The 25348-nt window shown below is 35.5% G+C and overlaps 2 protein-coding genes across 6 annotated transcripts; one reads left to right on the top strand and one right to left on the bottom strand.

The window, feature by feature from the left end:
• Positions 1 to 42: 42 nt before the first annotated feature.
• On the bottom strand, positions 43 to 13263 carry LOC140799542 (protein TONSOKU). Of its 5 annotated transcripts, none has more exons than XM_073153895.1 (20): positions 12919 to 13263; positions 11575 to 12381; positions 10766 to 10942; positions 10335 to 10426; positions 9551 to 9649; positions 9005 to 9471; positions 8858 to 8898; positions 8377 to 8637; positions 7698 to 7845; positions 6367 to 6486; positions 5677 to 5777; positions 5425 to 5548; positions 5119 to 5231; positions 4145 to 4256; positions 3487 to 3591; positions 3326 to 3392; positions 3105 to 3225; positions 2828 to 3001; positions 752 to 869; positions 43 to 667 (listed from the first exon to the last, which is right to left on the bottom strand). In XM_073153895.1, the coding sequence occupies exons 1-20, from the start codon at positions 13192 to 13194 to the stop codon at positions 180 to 182; spliced, it is 4011 nt and encodes a 1336-aa protein (XP_073009996.1). In that variant the 5' UTR covers positions 13195 to 13263; the 3' UTR covers positions 43 to 179. The 5 variants fall into 5 exon arrangements, with proteins under 5 accessions (XP_073009996.1, XP_073009997.1, XP_073010000.1 ...); XM_073153896.1 differs by having other exon boundaries at positions 7698 to 7842; XM_073153899.1 differs by having other exon boundaries at positions 11575 to 12386; positions 12919 to 13211.
• A 5941-nt stretch (positions 13264 to 19204) lies between these two features.
• Positions 19205 to 22253, top strand: LOC140799833 (ethylene-responsive transcription factor 1-like). Its single transcript, XM_073154318.1, has 2 exons — positions 19205 to 19682; positions 21004 to 22253. Exons 1-2 carry the CDS (start codon positions 19424 to 19426, stop codon positions 21864 to 21866), a joined length of 1122 nt encoding a protein of 373 aa, XP_073010419.1. The 5' UTR covers positions 19205 to 19423; the 3' UTR covers positions 21867 to 22253.
• The last annotated feature ends 3095 nt before the right edge of the window (positions 22254 to 25348 follow it).

Below are 25348 nucleotides of genomic sequence, written 5' to 3'. Positions count from 1 at the left end.
AGTGTTTGGTTAAGCTTAGTTAACAAAACCAGTAGCAAGATGTTTTCTGCAAATATTTGATAAAAGGTTTGGGTCAATTTACAAATATTGCCAATGTAATGTGTAAACTACAAATAAATGAAAAAAAAAGGCAGGAGTGTTAAATACAAATTTCCCTTAATATCTACACTATTATACCTTCAGTCTCTTCTACAGCAGGGTTTTACAGAGCAGCAGCAGTTTCCTTCTATGGAAAAATGAACTAAATCTTTACTGAGATGCTTAGTAGCAATTATATCGCCACATCTAGAACTCGTCGACCATGCCGCCCATAATGCCTCTATAACTGCTTGTGAGAACCCATTTCTACTGAGATCTAGTAACTTCAATTTCTTTGCTGAAGCTATAGCCTCAGCAAGCTCTTGAATCAGTTGGCACCCAGCATACAGGTTCCTGTCACAAGAGCTAGCACAGCTGCCATCAGGACCTGACAATGTATGCTGCTGCTTGCCATCGATCATTTCATCTTCGCTATCGGCAACTTCCATCTCACTAGCTTTGTCAGCTCCACTTGACATCTGCTTTGCAGGCGTTGAGCTGACAATGGTGATTGGATTGTACTGCAAGGTTCTTTCGGGTGCAACTTTTGCATTCTCAGCCATATGGAGCTCTTCCAATGAGTCGTTATCTGAAAGATAAAGATGAGAAGATCAAGAGAGCTGTTATAATGAAAAAAAATTTGGAGAAAAGGGAGGTTCAGAGATTCCCTGACCTGCTAGTGACTGAATTACTTGAACAAGCCCAGCCAGACCAAGATGACACTTGTCAAGGATGAGACATTTGAGACTGCATCGGGAGTCCATTAGTATTGATCTCAGAGCATCACAACCCTGCTTGTCGTCAAATAAAAGATGATCAGATACAGAGTTACGCAGCAAATCTGTATCCTATAGTTCATAGCAAGCAAGCAGATGGGAAATTGGCATTCAATAGAAGTATCCCTAAATGGTCAACAGGTATCAAACTACTCAGAAGTTCATGATCATCCCATTGATGGTGCAGGATACAGATAACATTTTTTCGGCACATAATGTTAACCCACAGTGATGATCTCAACGTGAGAAGTTTTCAGTAATCAATATCAGTGTAACAATTACCATTCCTTCCTTTTAGCTGACAAAAGACTACTTGGTTCACTTAGAAAATTTCCCATATGTATACTTAGTGTGCTTTGTCCTGTTTGTAACAATCAATTATTATATAATTCAATGAATCTAAGCATGAATAATATGCCAATATGTTGCGCCAATGATTCTACCAGCCAGATGAAGCATATGGATCCACTGCAGATAAACTAGATACCTCCTGTTTGTAACAATCAATTATTATATAGTTCAATGATTCTAAGCATGAATAACATGCCAAATGTTGCACCAATGATTCTACCAGGCAGATGACGCATATGGATCCACTGCAGAACAGCCAAATCAGGCAGATAAATTAGATACCTCAGTAGGTTGGGAAAGCTTATTATAGTCCACTCAAAATGTATATCATGTAAATATATATACATACATTGCGCATATATGAATCATATATATATATATATATATATATATATATATATTATTGTCGAAATAATCGAGCCGACTCGATCAATGATCTTAAAACTAGGGTCGACAGACCCACCAGCGATGTGTCATGGCTGCCGCAGTACTAGCTCAAGCCTGAGTTTTATTTTGTCTTGCGACCACCGCTACGCCACTGTGGGGAATTGCCAAACTAAAATTCAAATTTCACCCTTAGAGTTAGGGTTATAGGACGAATGCATAAAAGAGATGAAGTGCACAAATTTCAAGGCAGGCCAATTTTTTACGAACCGGTTCGACCACTTTGCGTGAACTAGTTGAGAACCCATGAGCGTGACTTAGGACCTGAGTACAAGCTTGAGGACGCCTAATTGAACAATTCGGTGGACCCACGTCAACTGACTGAGCCAGACCTGGATGTAGATCCGTGGACCCACGAGCACAACATGAGCTAGAAGATCTTGCTCGCATCCCAGTTACCTTGAAAACAATGTGTTGAAAGCGTGGTGGATTGTTACGATCCGACCACGTGGGTTAAGTCAGCCAAGTCTATTCAAGTTAGTTAGATTTATTTATTATTTTTAAAATTCCAATAAAGTGGATATTTTGTATATAAATCCGATCTGCTAGGACTTTATTCCTATAAATATGAATTGTCATAACTTATGAGTTGATTATGATCGTTAAATGAATCTTGAGTTTAACTAATTTATTTTTCTTGCCTTTATCTTTTATAATAGTCATTAGATCATCTTTATCTTTGTAGGAGTAGATCGTAACCCTAAATCCACCTTCAAGCACCCAAATCCTAACCACCATTCTTCATCACGAGCCATGCTACTATACGACTGTCTACCACCACCCTTGACCATCTACTACTCTGTGACAATAGCCGCAATGTTGGATATTTACCGATTTGTCTCATTCTAACCTTCTATTGAATTATTTTTAACTTTTCATTCCAACCTTAGATTTACGTGAAATTAAAGCCATTAGACATATAACTCATGTGGCTATCATTAAAAAAATTCTCAAATTTTATTACATCCAGATAGATCCAGATTTGGTTTATAACACAGCGTCAGGCTTGATCAAGCTTGACTAGATTACACCCCTAGGTTCTAACAAGTTTCATTGATTTAGAGACATGTCATTGACTTTAAAATTCAGAAATAGCTCCCTATTTAAGTATTATTAATGTCAGATGAGATGTATCTCAACTTTTAGAGATGAAAAGAAAAAGAAAAAGAAAATCAAACCTCATGACTGATGGAATTTCCTCCGAGGTCCAATTCAAGAATGGCAACGAATGTGCTAATATTTGCACATACTTTTGGGAAATCATGAGATGTGATTCCACTGTTTGATAAATCTAACTTCAACAACTCTTGAGATCCAATAGATAATGCCTCGGTCAACTTTACAGCTCCATCCTGTATTAAGTGCAATATATGGTACATAGATAGATTGGTGAACTTCGCCATAAAGTAAATATACTAACTAAAGAATAAGCCAGCAGAAAGGCAATTGACTCACTACTCCAATACAAGTTCCCCCAAGCAATAATCCTGACAGATTTGAGGATAGAGCAAGTTGGCAGAGACTATCAACCATGATCTTGTTCAGTCTAATACCTGTTAGACTTAGTTCTTGAAATCTAACAAAGGCAAACGATAATTTATATGGTTTCATTCGTCAAATACTCAGGTAGAACCAGGCTGTTAACCATTATGATAATAATTTCAGAATGCTATTACCTTTTCAAGGATGTCAGTCTGGAAAAAAGGTTAGCCATTGTATTTCCTGATATAGGATTATTCTTTCCTGCAAAATACAGGTTCTCAATACTTCTAACTAAAACCAAATTCAACAACAGAACAAGTCAGTCTGAAATATGGCATTGAAGGTCGGAAAGTACCTATTGAGAGATGTGAAAGGGTAGATTCCTCCTGCAAAGCATCCACAATCTTCTGAATAGTTCTTGATGTGATGGAACACTGCTCTATATTCAAGCTATAAAGCGCTATGAAAAGAAAGGACGAAATTGCAAGTTCATTAGGAGATACATAGAGATCATTGTAACTAACTTAGTAAAGAAGGAAAGCAATCTTGTTTAACGTAAAAAGGAAATGGAAAGGAACAGGTAGCCAGCTTATTGGAGACCTTTCATCATTAACCCTCCTTATGACAATTATAAGATTCCTTATCATGAGCTTTAGTGACTGATTAAATTCCCAAAGAGATAATTGGAGCATTTACATATGCAACTAAACCAACAATCAAAATAATCACATTCTGTTTAAATTATCCAACTTTATCAGATAATTTAGGGTAAATAATTTACCAAGACTTTATAATTTATATCTTTCAAATTTCATAAATTTCCATATGAATTGGTTCAACTCAGTTTCATTCCTGACTGCCCATCTTTTTGCAGCATGTAAGAAGATATTCCACTATTTTAATTGTAGGAAATCCATGTTATTCTGGTGTGAACTGACATCAGAGCTTCAATACATCCTCTGGAAGAACAAAAATTAAGAGAATAAACAACTGCACTATAAAGTATCATGCACCTTTGCAATTTTGCAAGATTGTGTAAAGGTATGAACTGCATGCATCTGTAAGCCGATTTTCAGAGAGGTTAAGTACTTCCAATCGGGCAGATATGACAGCACATTCGCATATCTGTGAATTAGTACGCAAAGTGACAGTTAGCACAGTATTACAAATTAAATGTAGAACTACTTACATAGGAAAGACAGGATTTGTGGAATTTCAACATGATCAGCCAGGTTAATCTTAAAAGGGAACAAAATGGTGTAAGAACTATTAATGCAGACTGGGAAGAGCAAGATCTATGCAGCCTTAATGTCATTAAAGAAGCTAGTTTCATCACTACAACTGACTCACTAGCTCGCAATGGATAAGTGTTAACCATCACATGTTACAATGAATTGTGCTCCCTCCCTCCATTCCTCAGCCTAACAAAGAGTAAAACCAATGATGTGACATCTAGTTCAAAAATGATCTAATATGGTGAACATGCTTTTGAAAATTTCTTGAGCATGAGTACAACTGGATGTCATAGGAGTTGTTTGCAAAAATATATGACAGGACTCACAAAAATGAATCCACACCGATGATTATCCAAATGTCTAGATATTTTAATAGGTTAGGAGACCTCTACTAATGGTATAGATCAAAAAGTGGAAGGAAAGCAAAAAATATATAATGAATGTTGAAAAATTAATTAAATGGCTCTCTAAGATCATGAACTTATGATACTAAAACCCTATTCTTTGGCAATCTTGTTGACGAACCATTATGAATAATAGTTGCACTAGAAGTAGTAAAAGACAAAAAAACCATGACACAATTCCACCACTTCGACAATGTGACTAGCATTAAAGGACTGCCTCTCTTCTCCGTGACTATGAAGAGATACAAGTCATGCACTGAAAAAATTCATGAGACATCTAGAAGATGATGGAATAGGATGAGTTGAATTTGCAATCGAAGGGAAAAAATGGTTACAAAGAATTAAAACCTGGAATAAAGCACTTGGACCAAATCTATTGCAGTGTAAGTCCAACGTCAAGCCACCATATTTTTGGCTTGATGATGTAAAAATCTCTTGAAGCTTCTCGACTGTTTCATTTCCTAAAAAATTCCAAAAGCAAGAATTAGTATATGTTAAGATACTACAATCACCAATTAGCAGAAGCATATGCATGTAAATTGTTGTTAATTAGTACACAAAGTGAATAAGAATAACAACGAAGAAAAATTGAAAATGCATCCATCACAGAGTGATGTCATGCTTGACAATAGTCATAAACTGTAACAACTATACCTAGCATATTATGAGAAATATCTAAAACTGCTATTGCTTTATGTTCATGCAGAGCATTTAGAAAAGGTCTGACAGATAGGTCCTGCAATGCACAATCAGATACAATGACTTCATCCTCTGAGACCTACACACAAGCACAAAAAAGAGAAAGCCATCATAAACTCAGTTAGAAATTGTCCATGTCATTAAATGATCATCCAAACGTCACTACAAATTAATTTTTTGTGATACAAGCCAAAAAAGGTTGGGTACCTCTAGATTGTATAACTTCCTCAGCAGTTTTATATTGGGTGCCTCTGATAACTTTGCACAATGATCAACATACAATTTCATCAGTCGTTTTGGGACCCAACCTTTCCAAAATAAACCCAATTGCAAATAACAGGGTAATGAGAAATAATTCCACATTTCCAAGAAAAGTCTGAACAAAATCAACAGCATTATATTCCAACTCTAGGCAACAAAAGTAGCAATAACTAGTTTGGTCAGTTAAAATCCTAACATGAGTCATGGTTATCATACTGTGCAACACATGCTATATCTTCATGAACTATTTACAATTTGGAGTAATTCTACAAGAACTAAAAGAAAGGCTTATGCATTCTGCCATATAACATGATTAGCATTCAACAAATAGCATATGCTAGACAGATCCAAGTACGATTACTAATTGCACATGTTCAAAAATTCTGTCAGTTGATGCTACATTACAATTTTTGTTAGGTGAGCTCTTATCAACAAAGTAATCACTAATCATTAAGAAATGTGAGAAATTGCTACAGCATACATTTATTTATATTCAAAAGCATTAGATTAGCAGGAGTTAATGAACACTGCACTTTTCATTGAAGACCCATAAATCTGATGGCATAAGCAACTGCCTAGTCCAAAATAATGTCTGAATGGTGAGAAGTATAAACATAAAATGCTTACTATGCTTACCATCAACAAGCACTTCAATCCATTTTTTCTCACAAACAAGGTGTTTAATGGCTTCAATTGTATCCAGGGAATCTATAGTTTTCCCCCCACACTTCAGATCACCGACAACAGGCAGCAAACCTAATAGAGGCACCATAAATTAGCATAACAAAATATCAATCTGTAGTTGTTCCCTAATATAAATAGGGCTCTACCTTAAACTACCATGACGTGTAAGGATAGGAGCTTTATAACTTTTATATCATGAACCAGATAAAGAAAAAGATAAAATAATAATTTATTATTTGGTTGCAATCAGATAAATTTGGCTCTCAAGGTACAGCACTTAGATAGGTATTTAGTGAAACTAGTATTTTTCTACATCTTTTCTCTGTTTTTTTTATCTCTTTACAGTTTGAAACCAATAAAAGGGTTAGAAATAGAAATTGTCATGTTCTGAGCACAAAGTTGTTCTCGTATTAGGAAAGGTGAGTTTGTGAAACTCACACAGGGTCACTAATATAGTTGGTTGATGAAAGATCCTATTAATTTCTGATCTTTACTTTTTCTAAAATGTAACAAGAAATCTAGAATGTTGTTGCATCTATTTTAGCATCTTCACCGTATTGATGAAGCTAAATTAGCTGAGTAATAATCTGCCTTGTGCGATAGTAGAGTTCTCTTTGGGTGGGGAAAGGTGGGTTTTGTGGAAGTCAGCCACTGTGAATGTAGATCTGATTATCGTTTCTCAAATTGGTGGTGACTCAAAACTTTCGTCAATCTGTCTAGTATCATCTTAACACATTATTTATCATCTTTTTTGTGACGCTGGTCATTTCAGCTTCACTGCTTATGGTGCATTGTTAGGCTGCAAACCAAAGGAAGTTCATGCATCAGCTACTAATGGTGAAGGATCACCTATCAGAACCAATGACATGCTTACACACCTAGGTTTATATTACACACCTAGGTTTATCTTTCACCTGCTCCACCTGAAAATGCTGTGCCCATGCGGAAATGCATGGCAACAGCATTGACTCAAGGGATTAGAAATTAGAAAAATGCAAAGAGTACCTGTCAACCAAAAACCCATATTAAGTGGCTTAAAGAAAGCAAATCTTCTATATTCTCCAATCTGGTGTGCATCTAATAGAGATCTGGGCTAGGTTTAAAAATAATAATATTTGGCACAATGTAAAGACAAATAACGCCTGAAATTCCAATAGATCTCCAAGTTGTATAAGGCTTGATGAACTTCTTCAGTTTGACATATTCTCGTTCATAAAGGTTAGGGCTTGAAGCCTATGAGAATAACATGCCATTTAATATAATATATGGAACTTGAATTGTACCTTTCGACCTCCTCTCTTCGGCTAATTGAAGGTAGTATAGGCATGCCAATTCAACTTTCAGATATTCAATGCTAAAATTGCCCTCATGCATGCAAGAACTTGTATTCAAATAGATCAATTTGCCTCCAATTTTAAAGGGCAAGAACTGCTGCACATTAAGAAATATTAAGGAAGTTAATAACAAAGAATTGAACACACTGTTAACCAACACTCACTCTATAAGGTCTACTGTCATTTAGGATTAAGGATCCACAAAGGCATTATTTCTGTATAGTTAGTTTTACCCATTGGCAGTGATAAATTTGTCTATTGCATGAACCATGAGGAAATTAAGGGCAAAATATTATAGTTTGGACTTTGGAACGCTTTGATATGATTTCTTTTCTGTTACATATTGATGAATTTTCTACTCACTTATGGTTTGATGATTCTAAGAATTATAGAACCACCATTGTTAATTTGTGATACCTATTCCTCGTTACTTTATTTGATTTCGGAAGGTGATGAATTCCAACATAACTTATAAAAGATAATAAAGCAAGAATAAACTCCCGAAAAGCACAATGCAGTTAAAAGGATTGGCAACAATTCTAGACAATACTGTAGTGCAATATGTCCATTACTTGGCATTTGATGGTTCATAATAAATATTAAATACAGAAAGGGGTAACAAAGTTACCTGATGATAATCTTCAGATAGATTTAAGTCACCATTTTTGCTTTGTAGCAGACTGCCAGGGGCATGACCTACAGCGAACTCAGACCCATTTAATGCAGGTTTGGATGCAGAGGCTCTTCCTCCAGTTGAATCACCAAACTCTATATCATTGTCAGCAGCACATATGGGGCTTTTCGATTTGAAAGAACAAATACTTTCTTCAACAGGGGTAGGTGTACAAACATTATGTACATCTTTGGATTCTGCAAAAAGTGTAGCATCCTGATAAAAGAAAAGTTCACTAGTCACCATTATTTGCTTTCTGGTTAAAACTTGATTAGGCATCCAAGCCAAACCGAGCATGGCAACTGTTGCTAATATGATATCCTAGTTCAGTCGATAAGATACAAAAAGATTGCAAATGAAAAAAAAAATTTGTCATGCAGTTGAAACAGAAGAATGAGATATCTTAGTTTAAAGAATTCGATCATTGTTAAATTACCTGTTCTTTTTTTGTATTAATTGGCACATCTCTCCTATTTTCTGTGATCACAAGAAAATGATGTTGTAATACCAGCTAGAAGATGAAAGGAAGTACAGATATATGAAGACCTGACAATCATCTAAAAGATCAAACCGCTCAACTAACCTTTGTCAGAGGTAGTCCCATTGTCAATTGGACTTCTAAGAAGCCTCCTTGATTGACCCATGTCGTTAGAATCATCAGCTTCATCATCAGAGATGACTACGCGGGCACGCTTACGACCAAATGATTCTTGATGATCACACGAATTAATTGAAACCTTGGGAGAGCATTCAGGCAGCTGACATGGCATGCCATCATTTGCACCATATGCATGCACCTGTGATTTCTTGATCTTGGGTGATTTCTTATTCTGGTGAACAAGTAAAGCTAGAGGAACATCCTCATCGAAATCCTCAAGAATCCCGCTAGTAGCAAGCTTATCAATCTCTGGTGATGTGAATGCATGAGGCATATCATCAGATATGTTACCACCTTCTGTTTCAGTTTCTGAGCAATAGTCGCTTTCCGTACTTCTTAATACACCTTCATTTAATAATTGTTTAAGACTGTGAATTTCTTCCTGAAGTTTCCTGCAGCAGAAAGAACCTGTATATGATATTTGCCTAAACAACATAACCCATTCATTGGATTAATGTACCCTTTATCAACCTGGCTTCTTCAACATTATCAAATCTAATCATGTGGCTGTAATGCATGTTGTCCAGTGCTGAAAGTTGAACAGATGGTAGATTGCCTTGAACTGCAATTCTGAAAGGATGAAAGAAAAATCAAAGACATCATAAGAACTAAAGACTCTAGATCAATAAAGCACGGATACAGATATGACATATGGGAATATGACATATCTTTAAAAAATATGATACCGGTACAGCATAGATACGGCAATAAATAAATTAATAAAAAAAATTTGCTATCTATTGTCAACCAATACAATATATGGTAAAACGTATATCCTTCCATCCACAATAAGCAATTCAGTGTCAAAGTTTGTAAAAAACCCACTAACCAAGTATCCATCATTAGATAAGATATATACTAAATAAGTTCATGCACTACGCCACCAATTGACCAAAATGCTTAGATTAAGGACAAAAAAATGTGAAAAATGTATCCATGCCGTATCCTAATGTATCAATCATGTAGACATATCCACGCCATACCCAACAAATTAGAATAATTTTGTTTATTCGGATAATCCTCCTTCAGGCATATCCAGCACGTACTGATGACATATCAGAGTTGTATCTATATTTAATTTATATCGAATATGCATACAACACCTCAGATAAAGTATCCGTGTTTCATATAAGGAAAAATAAGATTGCTCACAATTTGCACTAAATAGTAATAGTTATATACTCCACAATATAAACTAGACACCAACTTTAAATTTCTTTGTGCAAACTGCAAACCAAGAATCTCCAGTTATTACCTATAGCCCTCCTCGAATGCCTGCAGTGCACCAGCCCAATCACCAGAAGAGTCCAAAACCTCACCAATGTTTATCTTGGCTAATGCTTGCCCCTGAAATTACAAGTATCCAAAATATTAGACTTCAACTAGCAACAGTCAGCTTCTCAAGATGCTAGTGTCTGATAGGATGCCCTCCACAATACTATAAACATAATAGGTAGCTAGCCACCAAAGCAACATAACAACTACGCAGGTTGTCAACTGGCAGTAAAAAACTGCACTCTTTAGTGGAGTTTGCAATAGAAATATCAATGCACTGAAGAATGTAAGGTCACAGATAATGACAGCTAAATTGTCAAATGCCTAAATATGAAGCCTATCTTTGTTATCACCAGCAGAAGAAGAATAAAAGATCATTTGATGAGAATAAAGAAAATTGGATAAACTAACCTCCAGGTTTTGAATTGACCTGTATATATTCCAACTTTTCATGTACCATTTGCGGGCTTTACTGAAGTTTCTGAGCTTTTGATATGACTCTCCAATAGCCAGAAAAGCATCACTCAGCTTTTCCTTGTCACAAAGTTCACCCGCCACTCTTTTCTTTAATTTAGCAAATTCTCTATGCTAAAGTATGAAATGGTATTAGAAAATATGTCTAGTCAGTAGCAAAAGGGGGAACAGAAAAGAGAAAACAATTTGATTTATTAGATTATTACATATGCATTAGTATCATTTATAATTTTCTGAGATCGTGAGCTAGTTATTAACTTTCGTGCCAAGATATTAACTATATTTTAGTAGGCCAAAAGGGCAAGTCGGAAGAACTAATTTAACAGCTTCTGCATCTAGCTCGCAATGCGTCTTGTAATTGACAACAGTAAATTAAATTAAGAAATCATGTTGAAGCTTGCAGTATATACAAATCATAAAAGTGAACAGAAATGTTCTAATATGCAAGGTGAACTGCATGACAAAAATCAGCAAAAGAGAGGTTAAACAATTTACATCATTGGTGCAGTTGTGTATTGGAAATATGTCAAAATGATTTTAGTATGTTGGGAAATAAGAAGATATTCATGTTCTAGTAGCAGCTAGAATAGAGTAGTCAGGACTCAGGAAACTGATATCTTGTGAATTGTCCTTTGTTGAGATAGAAATAATAGTTCTACCTAAATTTGCCAATAAGTTAGCAAGAAGAATAGAAGTTTAAAAAAAAATAGTACAAGGATTCATGATTATGTAAATGATACACTTACTTTTGGCCATGCAAATATCACACCGGACTTCTCAATCAGGCCATCGAGGCACGTATTCTGCTCCAGTAGGCATTTTCTCTCATTTGATGTGCCCCGTGCATCCGACGTAGCCCTCATCAGCCTTTTGTACTTTTGCTCATATTTCTTCAAATCATCCAGCACTTTTGCTGCTTCCTTAACCGTCCTAATATTCTGATTAATCTGATCAACTAATGCATCCTCATCTTCCATACATTTTGCAATATCGAGTGCCTTCTGATAACAAAGGGTTGCATCATCATACTTCTGGACCCGATAATGCAACTCCCCAAGATTTATGAACCCCTTTGCTTCACCTTGAGGATGGCTGATTCTTCTACATATCAAAATGTCCTTCTCAATGTGCTCCCTAGCTTTAGTCCACTCACGCAGCTCAATATAGAGGCTTCCGAGATTATGATTAAGCCTGCTGCGCCCATCATCATTTTCACTAATCTCTTCATCATCACATATCTTTAGAGCTTGAAGAAGAATTTTCTCAGCTTCTTCCAAATTATCAAGGTCCATTTCGAGCATCCCCATATTGTTGTGTGCGTCAATAAATTCCTTCAGAAACAATGAGGATTTTGTGGATGGACTTGGTGGACTATCCTTCAAAGTCCTTGCAAGTTTCATTGCTGATTTGAAATACTTTTTAGCATTCCGTATGGCATAGTGGTCATTTTCAGATCTTAGAAACATCTCATGATAAGTTCTACCAAGTTGAGTGGTGGCTCTTTGCTGCTCAATAAGATCGTTAGATTCCTTGGCAAGTCCTAGATGTTTCTTCTGCACTTTTAGCAGAAAACAAGAGAAGGATTATTCAGTTAACAAGAAACAGACGATTGGCAAACTTTCATCCTTGGCATGCAGAGAATTATAAATATCCATGGACAGAAGAAGGAAGAAGGACAAAAGAACCATAACTTGGTTATGGAAATAATCATAGTCCTCAACAGCAGAGATAGTGGAAAATAAGGGTTCTCTTACTACTGATAGATATCTATTAATCTTCAACCATAGAACGAGATTTGGAAATAAGCTTTTCTCCAGTAGCAAATATACTAAGAAAAGAACCAAAAATTAGAGAGAGGAGCAATTCTAATTTTTATTTTAACAATCTATGGACAAGACAAGGAAATATAAAATTTTGACAAGTACCAATCATAGCATGTAACCCAGCTAATCTAATTTCCCACTCAACCGATCAACACATTAACTTTAATAACAATTGCATGAAATCGAAACCCAAACAAAAATTTAAACAATCCGGCAGTTCTACTAGTACAAATAGAAAGATATTTAGAACGAAATGCCTGACCGGACCTGGTAGATGAGGGCTTCCTTGAATCGTTCAAGTCGGAGGTAAACCTCGCCTAGCGATTGGCAAGTGGGCAAGAGTTGCTTCTGGGGGAGATGCTTCACGGAGACCTCATAATCTATCCGAAGCCATCGGAGAGCCTCCACGTACTCCCCCCTCTGCTTAAGGATGTCGCCGATCATGTTAGCCCACCTCGCTTCTTCTTGGTGGTTCCCCTCTCTCTGCGCCTCCTTGTACGCACGCTTCGCCGCCCTCAGCTCCTCCTCCTCCCCTCTCCCCATTGATGAGCGAATCCTCCTTCCTCAGGTTCCTAGTTGATTAGGGTTAGGATTTGCGGAGCTAGGGTTTTGTCGAAATGGCGGACGAGGGGAGAGACGAAGAGGTTGGGAAATTATTTTTCCCGCCAAAGCTCTTAAAAGTTAATTACGGATATGCCCCTGAAAGATTGGGCTTGGGCTTTAGTGACGGGAAAACTAGTGGGCCGAATAGTCGGGGGCTTGAAGTTTGAAGGACTAATTTGTTCTATTTGGTTGAGGAGACCAATAAATGTCTAACTGTCATTTATTTTTATTTTTTAATCATTCAAGAGCTTATTAAACTACCTAATCTAAGCTCCAAACAATTTCGTCGCTAAGCAATAGTTTTAAGTCATCACACCTTCGAGTTGCTCATCTAAGCCAACGCACCGACGAGCCATCGTAGAGTCGGGACTACGTGACCTTCTTAGTCTTCACAAAGAGGTACCCTTCTAATTTGTTCAAGTTGGATAAAAAAAATATTATTTATTTAGTTTCTTTTGTATTTATTTTATCTAAAATATATTCTTGATTTATATGTCTTATTCCCTACATTACATAACTAAGGTTCAACTTGTAAAAAATGCCGGACATTTTGTAACCGTGTAAGCTAGTCATAAAGAATAATGTTATTTCCTTTGAAAAAAAAAACACGTCTTTCATCGAAGGGATTGAGTTCACCGAACTTTAGCTGAAGAAATAGTCAAAAACTTTGTTTGACTACGGAGTGCAAATTATGGTACAAAGTAAAACTTTAGGTTGGAATCGTTGGATGCCATTAATTAATAATGGAGGAGACTGCAGTTTCGTACATAGTTTGAAGGTCCTTTTTTTTCTCTCTTTTTCTACATTTGATTATAGCATACCTCGTTGGATTATAGTTCGAAGGCAATTTAGTTTGATAACAAATATTTTTTAGTGAACATGTGTATTTCACATAGATAAAAAGTTACTAAAAAGTAAAATTCAATAGAGTTACTGAGTTTGAGTTTGGTAGAGTGACTGACTCTCTTATTTTAAAAAATAAAATAAAATAATTATTTATCTTTTTTTTTTTACAATCAAATATTAAAATAAAAAAATTCTAAAATAAGTGCTTCCTTATCGACGTGTCAAAATAACGAGCAGCTCGAGCTCGACTCAGACTCGGCTCAACCAAAGCTTTAGTTTGACTCGGCTCAACCAAAGCTTTGGTTCGACTCGGCTCAACTTGAGCTGAGCTGAGCCTTAGCCTAAGCCAGCTCAGCTCGATAGGCTCAATATAAATTATCTTTCAAAATCCAAACCCTAAGCAATATGCACAAAGCTTATCTCCAAACCAATCAATTTCTCCTCTTCTAGCCGCCAGCCCACCTTTTCCTCCTCTTTCTCCTCAAGCCACTACCGCCTCGTCCACCGACAAGCCTCCTCCACCTCTTCATAGGCTCGACACCGGCTCGATCCGATTAGGCTAGTGTATGGCTTAATAACAAGTTTCATTCAAGCTTAAACTCAGCTTGGGCTCAGTCTAGCTTGGCTCGAGCTCAACTCGAGTTGAGCTGAGCCGAGCCTAATTCTCAAAATAGGCTTGAAATTAATTTCGAGTCGTTTACACCCCTACTTCCTTACCTTACTTTTTAGCAACTAAAATACACCCAATTAGAAAGTGCAAGTAACCTTCAATAAAATATTATTATTATTTTTAGATAAAAATGTTAAATGATAGAAATTTAGTTTGAATCACAAAAATATTAAACACTTCAATTTAAAATATAAAAAATTAAATTAAATCAACCTAAATTATATATAGATTAGGTGAAAAACTAAAACTTAGACCAGGCATATGTATCTAAGTCATAGGCAATAATTTTAATCTTTGCTTAAGTAAATATGTGAAATAAATATAAAAAAGTAAAGCAAAGATGAACACCAAGAATTTTACGAGAAAAATTTTAAACGGGAAAAAATCATGAATCCAAATTCTGGTCAAAATCAATTACTAAACTCGTAACAGTTATAAGATTGACTTTTAAAACAACCCGTCGATCCCCACAACTCTGTTTCACTCCGTTTTACTCGCTAAAACTCGCGATTCACCTTCCTGTGATTGATTTCTAATCCTAGTAGCCCTCGAGATTGATCATTCGTTTAGACAACCTTTAAGACAAAAGCCTTAGTGCATTAAAGAAGAGACGGACATTGTTAGTGGAAAAACATTGTAACTCTAAGAACTTTTTTTCAAAAGCAATTACCAATCTTCTTAGGTTAAGGCATCATAAATCTTATATAGGTTAACAAAATAAGGTCAAATTCAAGGCAAAACATAATTTTTGGAAGTCCAAAAACTTGCATGTTATGTCAGTGCACTCGAACGTGGCCCGAGTGCGTTCAAACTGTCAAAACATCACCTCTATATGTGTAAACGCCTAAGTTTGTGTTCGAACGCGGTGACTTATCTTCTCTAAATTTAAGAAAATTCAATCCAAATCTTATCAAACTTATAACTATGCTCATGAACATATATAAAAATACATAAATTATTTTGTACATATTTATCAACATTAAAAACCTAACATTAGGGATATATATACTTTTGCTTCGTATGTCTCACAACAGTGCGAGAGAATAAATATTAATATATTAGGGCTCACATGAGCACGCATACACGTGCGTCCCCACGAGTCGTTCCAATTTCCCAGGTTCGACTTTTTTATTTTTTTTTATTTATAAGATTTGATGAAAGACTGTGGAATAATAGACCGAGTTATTATTCTCGACACTTATCGTGCGTCCACGTTGTGACCGACTTCATTGGGCTTTACAATATGACACGTATAAACTTCCTTTTGTTTTCACACTTGAGATTAATATTCCTATTTATAATTCTCTTATATCCCACCCTATTTATACTCATTTTTACTCATAACCACTTTATTTGTTTTTGTAAATAAAAAAAAGTCAACGCTTAAAATTGAACTAAAAAGTATTTTAGAAATTTTATTTACCATCAACTTTTACCAATTAATTTATTTTAAAATAACTTATTTTCACATAAAGCGGGTGTTAAAATAATTTATTTTAAAGTACTTTTAAGACAAGAAAATGCATTCACAATAATTAATTGTTTTTTTTAACACACAGTACTAAATAAATCGCCATTCTAGAAGCCAATTTATTAAATGCTTTTAGGAACAATAATTTAAGTCGCGGCGTGACGCTTACAGTGCACTAACTATAATACTTTGTTAGATTTATTAATAATAATAATAATAATAATAATAATAATACTTTGTTAATAATTTGAAAGTGATAGTAAAAGAAATACTCTAACCATCATGAGTCAAAATATACAAAGCTGTATGATTGTTTTCCTAGATGCATAGAAGAGACGATTCAATTATGTCATTATATGCCATCCTACCTACAACTCACAAGCTGCTAGAAAATAAGGTATAAATTTAATTAGCCTTAATAAGTCTCTACTACTCAAGGTGTTATACGCAAAAAAGAATTCTTTTTTTTTTCTATAACAAATTAGCAGGAGAGTAATAATAAATTAATATAGCCAAGCTAGTGGCTCAACTTGATCCTTTCTACGGATACCATAAATTGCATGCGTGTTGCAATATATCAAATCAAGATTAGAACCGCATTAACGTAATTATATCATTACTTAAACTTAGGGTCGATAATTAAGCACTCTGAAAGTAGATTATAGAGTAATTAATTGCCACATTCAATTAAAAAATTTATGAAAGCTGGTGATAGTTATAGTGTAGCACTTTGTAACAGCGGGTTACATAATTTAAAAAAAAAATATATATATATATATATCTTTAAGATAGACTTTTTAGCAAACAAATTAGGAGCAAATAAAAAGAGTTAAAGAAAAGACAAAGAGGAAGTAACTGATCCAATGAGATTGGGTTATTCCAAATTGCTACACTTGTCTTGCCACATCGACACGTGTCTCAATGACTAGATGACAGCACCTAAAGAGATGAACGTCGTTATATTGATAATATAAATGTATATTTGCACGGGGGCTGTAAAAGAAATCGGCACCTACTTTGGAAATTGTTGAAATAAACGATGATTTTTTGGTAGTTCAACACTACGGTCAACAAAGTATGCCACCAACCATTTTATAGTAATGTCTTTTGGTGAAACATCACTATTAGAATTTAGTAGAAGCGTTTATGCCCTCACAGCACCTAATTTAGGTAGATAGTGGATGGTGATCTATAGTTGGCAAGCTAACCCCGGCAAACCCTTAAAACACTATGAATTGTTACTTGGTTGATTACATCCCCGGTGGAACAAAGATTCGATGCAGGCTAATTTATTAGGGTTAGTATACCATCGGATATACATTATTAGTACATCGATCGTACATATCTGATAACTGTGATCGAATTCAAAATTAAGTATAGAGGCCAATGGATGCACTCGGATCAACCTATTAGGGTTAGTTCTAGTGCACCTTAACAAATTATAGTCTAAGTGTATCGTTAGATATACGAGGCTATATTTGAAATCAAATAAAATGGCCCACTAGAATTAAACGTGATCATAATAGTTGGATGTGTGTGATAAATATACCAACATGTATTATGCATTTAGATGGAATCTTGTAGAATCCTAATTCATTATAATGATAAATAAATAAATATATATATATATATATATATATATATATTTTTTTTTTAAGTGTCATCCAAATTAAACCATGCGTGGAAGTATAACTCTTATTTTTTCAACAAAGGGTAATATGATATAGAAAATTTTACAAATCACACCCTATATTTTATATATTTTATAATTTGCTATCTTGAGAAATTTGTAACCCAACCTTTTCTTTTTTTTCATATAATTTTATTTAACACTCTTGATTAACTTAACATAATCATAACTAAATAAAATGAAACCAATAAAATAATATTTTGTTATAATACACTGAGTAATTTATAGAATACCTAAATTACCTATGTTCTCATATCTAATTTATTAAAAATGCCCCCATTTTGTTTATAAGTTATAAAAAAATTATAAACCTAAATATCTCTCCCAAATTGGAGGCTTTGTCGTCTCCTCCTCTCGTCACCTTAATCCTCTTCTTCTCTTTAGTCTTCCAAGCAAAGGAAGGAGAGAAGGGTAGCGACGACAACGATCAGAGATTCGGACTCCGGTGGTGCACATCCATGACCTGAAATTCAAGCTCGTCTCCTCCTCTAACAAAGCCCTAAAAAGCACCACCATCAACACTAGACATCTTCTTCATCACCGCCACTAGAGATGCTCCATTACAAATGCCTCAAGAACAACGCTGACAGCCTCGGGGGCCATGCGCTCGATGGGTGCGGTGAGTTCATGCCTTCCCTGACATCTAAACCCTTCGGCCTTATCTCACTGAAGTGTGCCTTGCATGTGGGTGCCACCGTAGCTTCCATCGTCGCCTCCTGTACTTGCTCTAGAAGGGCGAGGACGAGGTAGACGATGCAGACGATGACCGCCATGTGTTGTTTTCCTTCGACGAGAAAGGGAAAGATGAAATAAAGTGGTGGTGAGGACCACTAGATCAGCGGTGAAAGTATTTTAATAATTTAATAAGTAGAGTTATATAAATCATATAACACTGTTAATGTTAGTTAGTCAAAGTAACGCTCGAGTATAAAATAAAAACTATAGACAAATATGAGGGGTCAAGTTACCCTCAAAGACGGAGTATAAATAATAAAATAGATAAAATATGGTGAGTAATTTGTGAAATCCTATAAAAATATAATTAGGCAAGAGTAAGATATTTTATGATTAAGTCCAGACTTGAAATTGTCAGATTTTTGTGATAAATAAAATAAAGAATGGGAGAGTTCTAAAAGATGGAAATTGATAAAACTAAAATTCAAATTAACCCTAACCATGAGATGGAATAGATCCGTTGCTTATCTCCTCAGATACTTATACGTATTATTGTAATACAAATGTATTTTCTTATTAAAAAAATGGAGAAGGAAATTGTGGTAATTTAACCGCATTCAAGCCGACATCTCTTGCGATAAACACTACCTCTTTCTCTCCCTCATTAATATATAACGCCAACTATCTCTTCCACATCTCCATAAGAAGGCTTGTGTTGAACTACTCTTTCGGTGCCAGTTTTCTTTGTTGTATATTACACCGTTCTCAGAGAAACGAGGAGTCGAGGGGGCCTTGGCTAAAGCTTTGGGAATCCAGGATGTGCGGAGGAGCCATTATCTCCGGGTTCATACCGCCGGCGAAGTCCCAGCGAGTGACGGCCGACTACCTGTGGCCGGATCTGAAGAAGGCGTCGAAGAAGAGGGCGAAGAAACACCACGCGGGGGAGCTCGACGACTTCGAGGCAGACTTCGAGGAGTTCGGCGACGAGTCCGGAGAATCGGAGGATGAGGACGACGAGAGGGAGCTTGTTGATGCCAAGCCCTTCTCTTTCTCTTCCAAAGGATCCTTTCCCCGAGGTACCCATATGAACAAAAAACGAATTTGTTCTGTTTTCTTTTTCTCTTTTTTGTGATTCTGTGAGTTGGGTTTTGCTAGCTGGGTGTTTTCATGGAGGAATCGACCCAAAAGATCCTTTTTTTTTTTGACGTAAAACATGGAAAGATCGGAGTTTGGCTGTATCTTATAGGTCTATTTCTTCGATTCGTAGTTTTTTTTTGGGTCTCCGAATAAATTTGGCTTCAATGGCGTTTTCGACGGAACGAGGAGGATGATTGAAGATAGGTAGGATTTATGTAAAAATATTCGCGTGGATCGTACCTATTTCGGATTGCCTTCTTGTACTCGGATCCCTCTCCAGTGATTGGAGATTGTAATCCGACGTACCCTTTGGTTGTTGAGATTTTTCTCGTCTTTTTTTTTTCTTTCTAATGTTAGGAAATCTTGATAGTTCGATGTGGGAATTAAAAGATTTTGCCTTAGATTATGTGTACTAAATCTCCACTTGTCTAGTTATTTCTATTTCCTATTTTTTACTTCACACAACAGGTTGGATAGCTGCTCTTCCTGATTCTTTTTAACGCCTGTTAGTTTGAATAAATTTGTGTTAATTTGGTATAAAATGTTTACTCTGGAAATGCTTACACCTTTTGTTCTTCTTGATAAGCTAACAGTTTTGGGGATCATAGCCTTTAAGCGATTAATTGGTTAAAAAGTTGGGATCGAGTGAAGTTTGCTTCTGTCCTAGATCCAAGTTCTGTCATTTCTCTCTATCTCTTGATTTAGATACCGCATATGTTGTGTTAAATGTCTTAATACCATTCTTATGGTTTCTTCTTTCCACCAGCCGTTTGGGTTCATGGTTGTATCACTCTTAAATTTGCATGGGGTTAGGTGATATAGCTGTCAGGTTTACATATTTCTAGCTGTTCCCTGAGTTTGTCTCAAAAGCCTACATCTTTGACAATTTAAAGGAGTTGAACAATGTTACAAGAAATTTAATGTGAACGATGTTTTATCCTATGTCACGCATGTAAGTTTGTTAGAATCGTATGTAGCATATTCGTACTCTATCAATGTCTCCTCATATGTGGTTTCACCTTGGCCTCTGCAAACATTGAAAGTTATGTGAAAAAGTACTATTTTTCAACACGGTTCTTTCGATGCGATTCTTTTTTTGGTTTATTCAGTGTAGGATTCTTCTCTTTTGACCTGATTTCCTGCCATTTTCTCGGGTTATGATTGAAATGTCTATTGGAGCAGGTTTTGTACTAAGAAAATGAGCCATGTTGTGTGTCATCTTCTTGGAGTTTCCTTGTTAAATCATATCCTTGACTACAGATGGATTTTCTTCTCTGAAGAATGTTGAATATGATGGACCTGCTGCTAGGTCATCCAAAAGGAAGAGAAAGAACCAATACAGAGGAATCCGCCAACGTCCTTGGGGTAAATGGGCAGCTGAAATAAGAGATCCCCACAAGGGTGTGCGAGTTTGGCTTGGGACTTTCAACACTGCTGAGGAAGCCGCAAGAGCCTATGATGCTGAAGCACGTAGGATCCGCGGCAAGAAAGCCAAGGTGAACTTCCCTGATGTCGCAACCCGAAGTGCTAAGAAGCGGCTTCCGAAACCTACTTCAGTGAAAGCTCCCAAGCTGAAATCACCCGGGAAGCTCAACTTCAATCAGTCCATCAATTATAGCGATGCTGATAGTGATTGCTTTTCGTCTTTTGACTTCATAGAGAAGGAGCCAATTAATCAATCTGAGAACCTGAGCTACCTCTCTTCAATGAGACCTGGTGCATCTATGGTAGCTCCCCATGCAAATCTGTACTCAGATCAGGGGAGCAACTCTTTTGGTTGTTTGGACCTTGCTTGGGAAAATGTATCTGAGGCACCAAACAGTACATCGGTGCTTACTCCCACTTCCAGTTTAACCGAAGTTGATGAATTTGCCTTCCTGGAAGAAGGTAGCGCAGCGAAGAAAATGAAGAACAATGCTGGTGATGCTGTGCCTCTCCCAGAGGAGAATGCACCTGTTGAGCTATCCGAAGAGCTCTCTGATTTTGAATCATATATGAAGTATCTGCAGCTGCCTTGTTTTGAGGGTAGCTCAGATGAGTCGATTGATGGTCTTTTGGATGTGGTGAGCGACGTGGATCTTTGGAGCTTTGATGACTTGCCCATGGCAAGCGGTGTTTTCTGAGGAACCTGGCCAGCTGGTTTGCTATAGATAAGAGCATAAGCCTCTCTGCAGGTTTACAGTTTTTATCTGAGGCAATCTTAGATTTTTCATTCCGTCTTCTTTTATTAGCTGTTTCAAGAATCAATGTTGACCGAGAAGATGGAAGAGTAGATATATCAGCTATCATGAATCTAATGGAACTTCACTTATGGTTCTATCTTTAGGTACTATGTATGTCTAGACTGCATCCTGTTGCCTTGTGAATTGTTTATTATTAGTTGGGAACTTAAAACTTTTCTATGTTGTTGTTATAATAAGTGTATCTGTAACTGAACAACTCCTGTGTTGTATGTTCTATATCTTTGATTGTTGAGCAAGACATATGAACACCTGTGATTATGCTGGTTACTTCCCAATCTTTGGTTGTGGGCTTGATGTTTGGTTCACTTCTTTGGATGTATACAAGCTATGTGAAAACTATCTTTTGGAGAATTATTAGTTCACCATATGATCAATTTCTTTGAGAATTACTCTGCTAAGCTTGACGTTCAGCCATCTCAAAACACATAACCTCATTGTTTTCAATATATGCTGCCAAAAGGGTGGTTGGATGTCTACTTTGCCAGATCTCTTTGAAGCATTGTTTAACTCTCCTTGGATTCTTCTTACACATCACACACTCTTTTGAGAGAATAAATTTGTCAGCACACATTGTTCTCTTGCATTTAACACTTCCCTTGGTGCCCAAATGTTATAACTAGTCTAATACTACAACCAGAACCACAAGCTACTGCAGTGGGGTCTTGCATAGTTGCAATGTTTTGCCTCATAATTTGGGTGGTCAAAGAAGAGCAGGAAATGAAAAGAATCCAGAGGACAGATCTTTTTCTTTGCTGTGGTTTTATGAGAGAGATCACAGGAGTTCTATCTACTCATGCAACTTGGCATCCCAATCTTATCTCTTTTGGACATTTAGTGGTGCAAGTTGCAGAAGATTTTTTTTGTGAGTAGATGAATGTTTTATTATATGTTAAACTTGTCTTCTGCACATGAAAGTGAAGGCACCAAGAGCTAGCTCATCAGCAACAGGAATCTCCTCATATTAAAAACTTAGTGATAATTGATAACCCATCTTAAATATAAATTAGATATATATATATATATATATATATATATATATATATATAGAACATTTTGTTGCTTAATTGTAAAATATAATAATTATCTTAAGTAAACATATGTAAAATTTTATGTTTAGTTACTAAACTATGAATCAGTATATTAACTCTATTACGTTAAGCATTGTTCAGATAAATTTAATTCGAGATATTTTTAAAACATTAAAAGTAAACTATAGAGAGTTAGAATCATAAATATCTGTAAGGTAGGGTGTTGTTAATAAATTTCTAATGAAAATAAACTATAGGATAATTACAATATAAAAAGTTAAACCATGATAGAGAGATCATGTGAGAGCACCAATTAAAATCTATAAAATTCCCAAATATGCAAGATAAGCCCCACATTTAATAAGAGAATTAATTGCTCAACTTGGTTGCCAGATTCCCAACTTGGCTACAAGTGGGGGACCTTCATAGTTTATATTGATAAAATGTTATATTAATATCAATTATCAAGACCTAGTCACAGATGAGTAGGAAAGGAAAAACTCAATTTAAAAAAGAGAGTATAAAGAAGAGTATATCTTTTTCTTGGCTGGGGTCAATTAATATTCTCAGTGGTTCCAAGTGGCATTGTATCTTTTTTATTGGACTTCTAGATTTTCAACTTTGGCTTGGCTGTGTATAATTTTTGACAAGTGGGAGAAGATATTTTCGATTACTTGCTTATTTATAACTAGTCTTAATTAATGAAATTAGTGGACTCTATTTGAACCCATGAATACATTTTGTGCCAATTTGAGGTTTTTATTTTTAAAAAATTTATTTAGTAGTTCGTAGGCTAGATATAGATCGAAGAAAGAGTCATCCCTCCTTAGATATAAAGATACCTAGAACTAAAAGTGAGTGAGCCACATATAGGCTAATCATTTTGAAAATTTTTAGACACGCGTATGTATTTAGACCTTAGGTAATAATTTCAATCCTTTGCTTAAATAAATAAGTAATAAATATAAAAAAAAAAGTAAAGCAAAGATGAACACCAAGACTTTTACGTGGAAAAATCTAAAATTTTTCAGTCCAAACCTTATCAAAACTTATAGATATGCTCATAAACATATATAAAAATACTTAGATTATTTTGTACACATTTGTCAATATTAAAAACCTAACACATTTTATCGAGTTACTACAATTGACGAATCAAACTTCTAAACTAAACGCCCATCGAGCCAATGCTTTAGGACTAATCTTCTAAGCTACCACATCACTTAGGTCAAGCTAAATAGCTTAATTAAGCTAATCCACTAAAGCCACCTGCAAATATAAATACTATTATTTTTTTTCTCCACTATCTAAGTTAGGGCTCATGTCGGTTATGCCAATTTGGGTTAGGAGTAAGTAATATAAGTATATATATATATATATATAGAGAGGTAGGAGAAAAAAAAAACCATTGGAAAATCCTATTAAACACAATTTTTTTTAAAACAAATTATAATTTAACTCTCTTAGTTTGCCTTGATCATAACTGATCTCGTTACAATTCAAATTTAAACGCTTAATTCTATGCCGTCCAAACTAAATGATAAAAATAGTTTAATTATTTTTATAATTTATTTACGATGAAAAATATTAGCGTTAATAGAATACCACTACTGACACTTTAAATTGAGATAAACTACACTTTATCCTTTTCTTTAAATATTTTATCCATTTTTTAGATATATATATATATCCATTTATGTATCATTAGATCATTAACAGCTTGTAAATTCTTATTTCAAAGAGTTACGTAGTTTTTTTTAAAAAAAAATTAGTAATTATTTATGGATTTTTTTAAAAAAAAGTCCAAAAGTTCGGGATGTATAAAAAGACGGTGATAATTGGTGGTCGAATAAGAGTAATCCTATGTAAATAAAAGAATTCTCGAAGTAGGTGACTGTATGTGATAAGATCGAGGGAGTTAGGCGTACGTGGACGGTGGACAGTCCTTGTTAGACAATCCACGTGAACTCGGCCATCTTTTACCTGAATGTCCGAGCCCTAGTCCACGTGACAAGGGTGGATTCGTCACGTCTCTAATAGGGATCCTCTGCAAACCCATATGCAGAAAACTTAGTGCATTCAGCATTTTTCGTCTGCCTATTGGACGTAAGTTGATGTAGTATCCCAATATTTCGGGGAGTAGTTGGATGTTGCACAAAGCCAATGCATATGGATTTCAGGTTACTGATAGAATAAAGTTAATTTTAAAATGAGTTATTTATTTCAGAAATAATTATTTTTATATCTAATTGTATCTTAGAAATAACATTGTAATAATTATTTTTGACGTGATATCAAATTAAAGAAACTATTAGAAAATATGTTTTATTTTTA

The sequence above is a fragment of the Typha latifolia genome, chromosome 13 (genome assembly GCF_019914945.1).
Source record: "Typha latifolia isolate L0001 chromosome 13, TyphaL0001v2, whole genome shotgun sequence".
Lineage (NCBI taxonomy): Eukaryota > Viridiplantae > Streptophyta > Magnoliopsida > Poales > Typhaceae > Typha > Typha latifolia.
The sequence above is the reverse complement of the archived record's forward strand: the minus strand, read 5'-3'. Positions and strand labels throughout refer to the sequence as shown.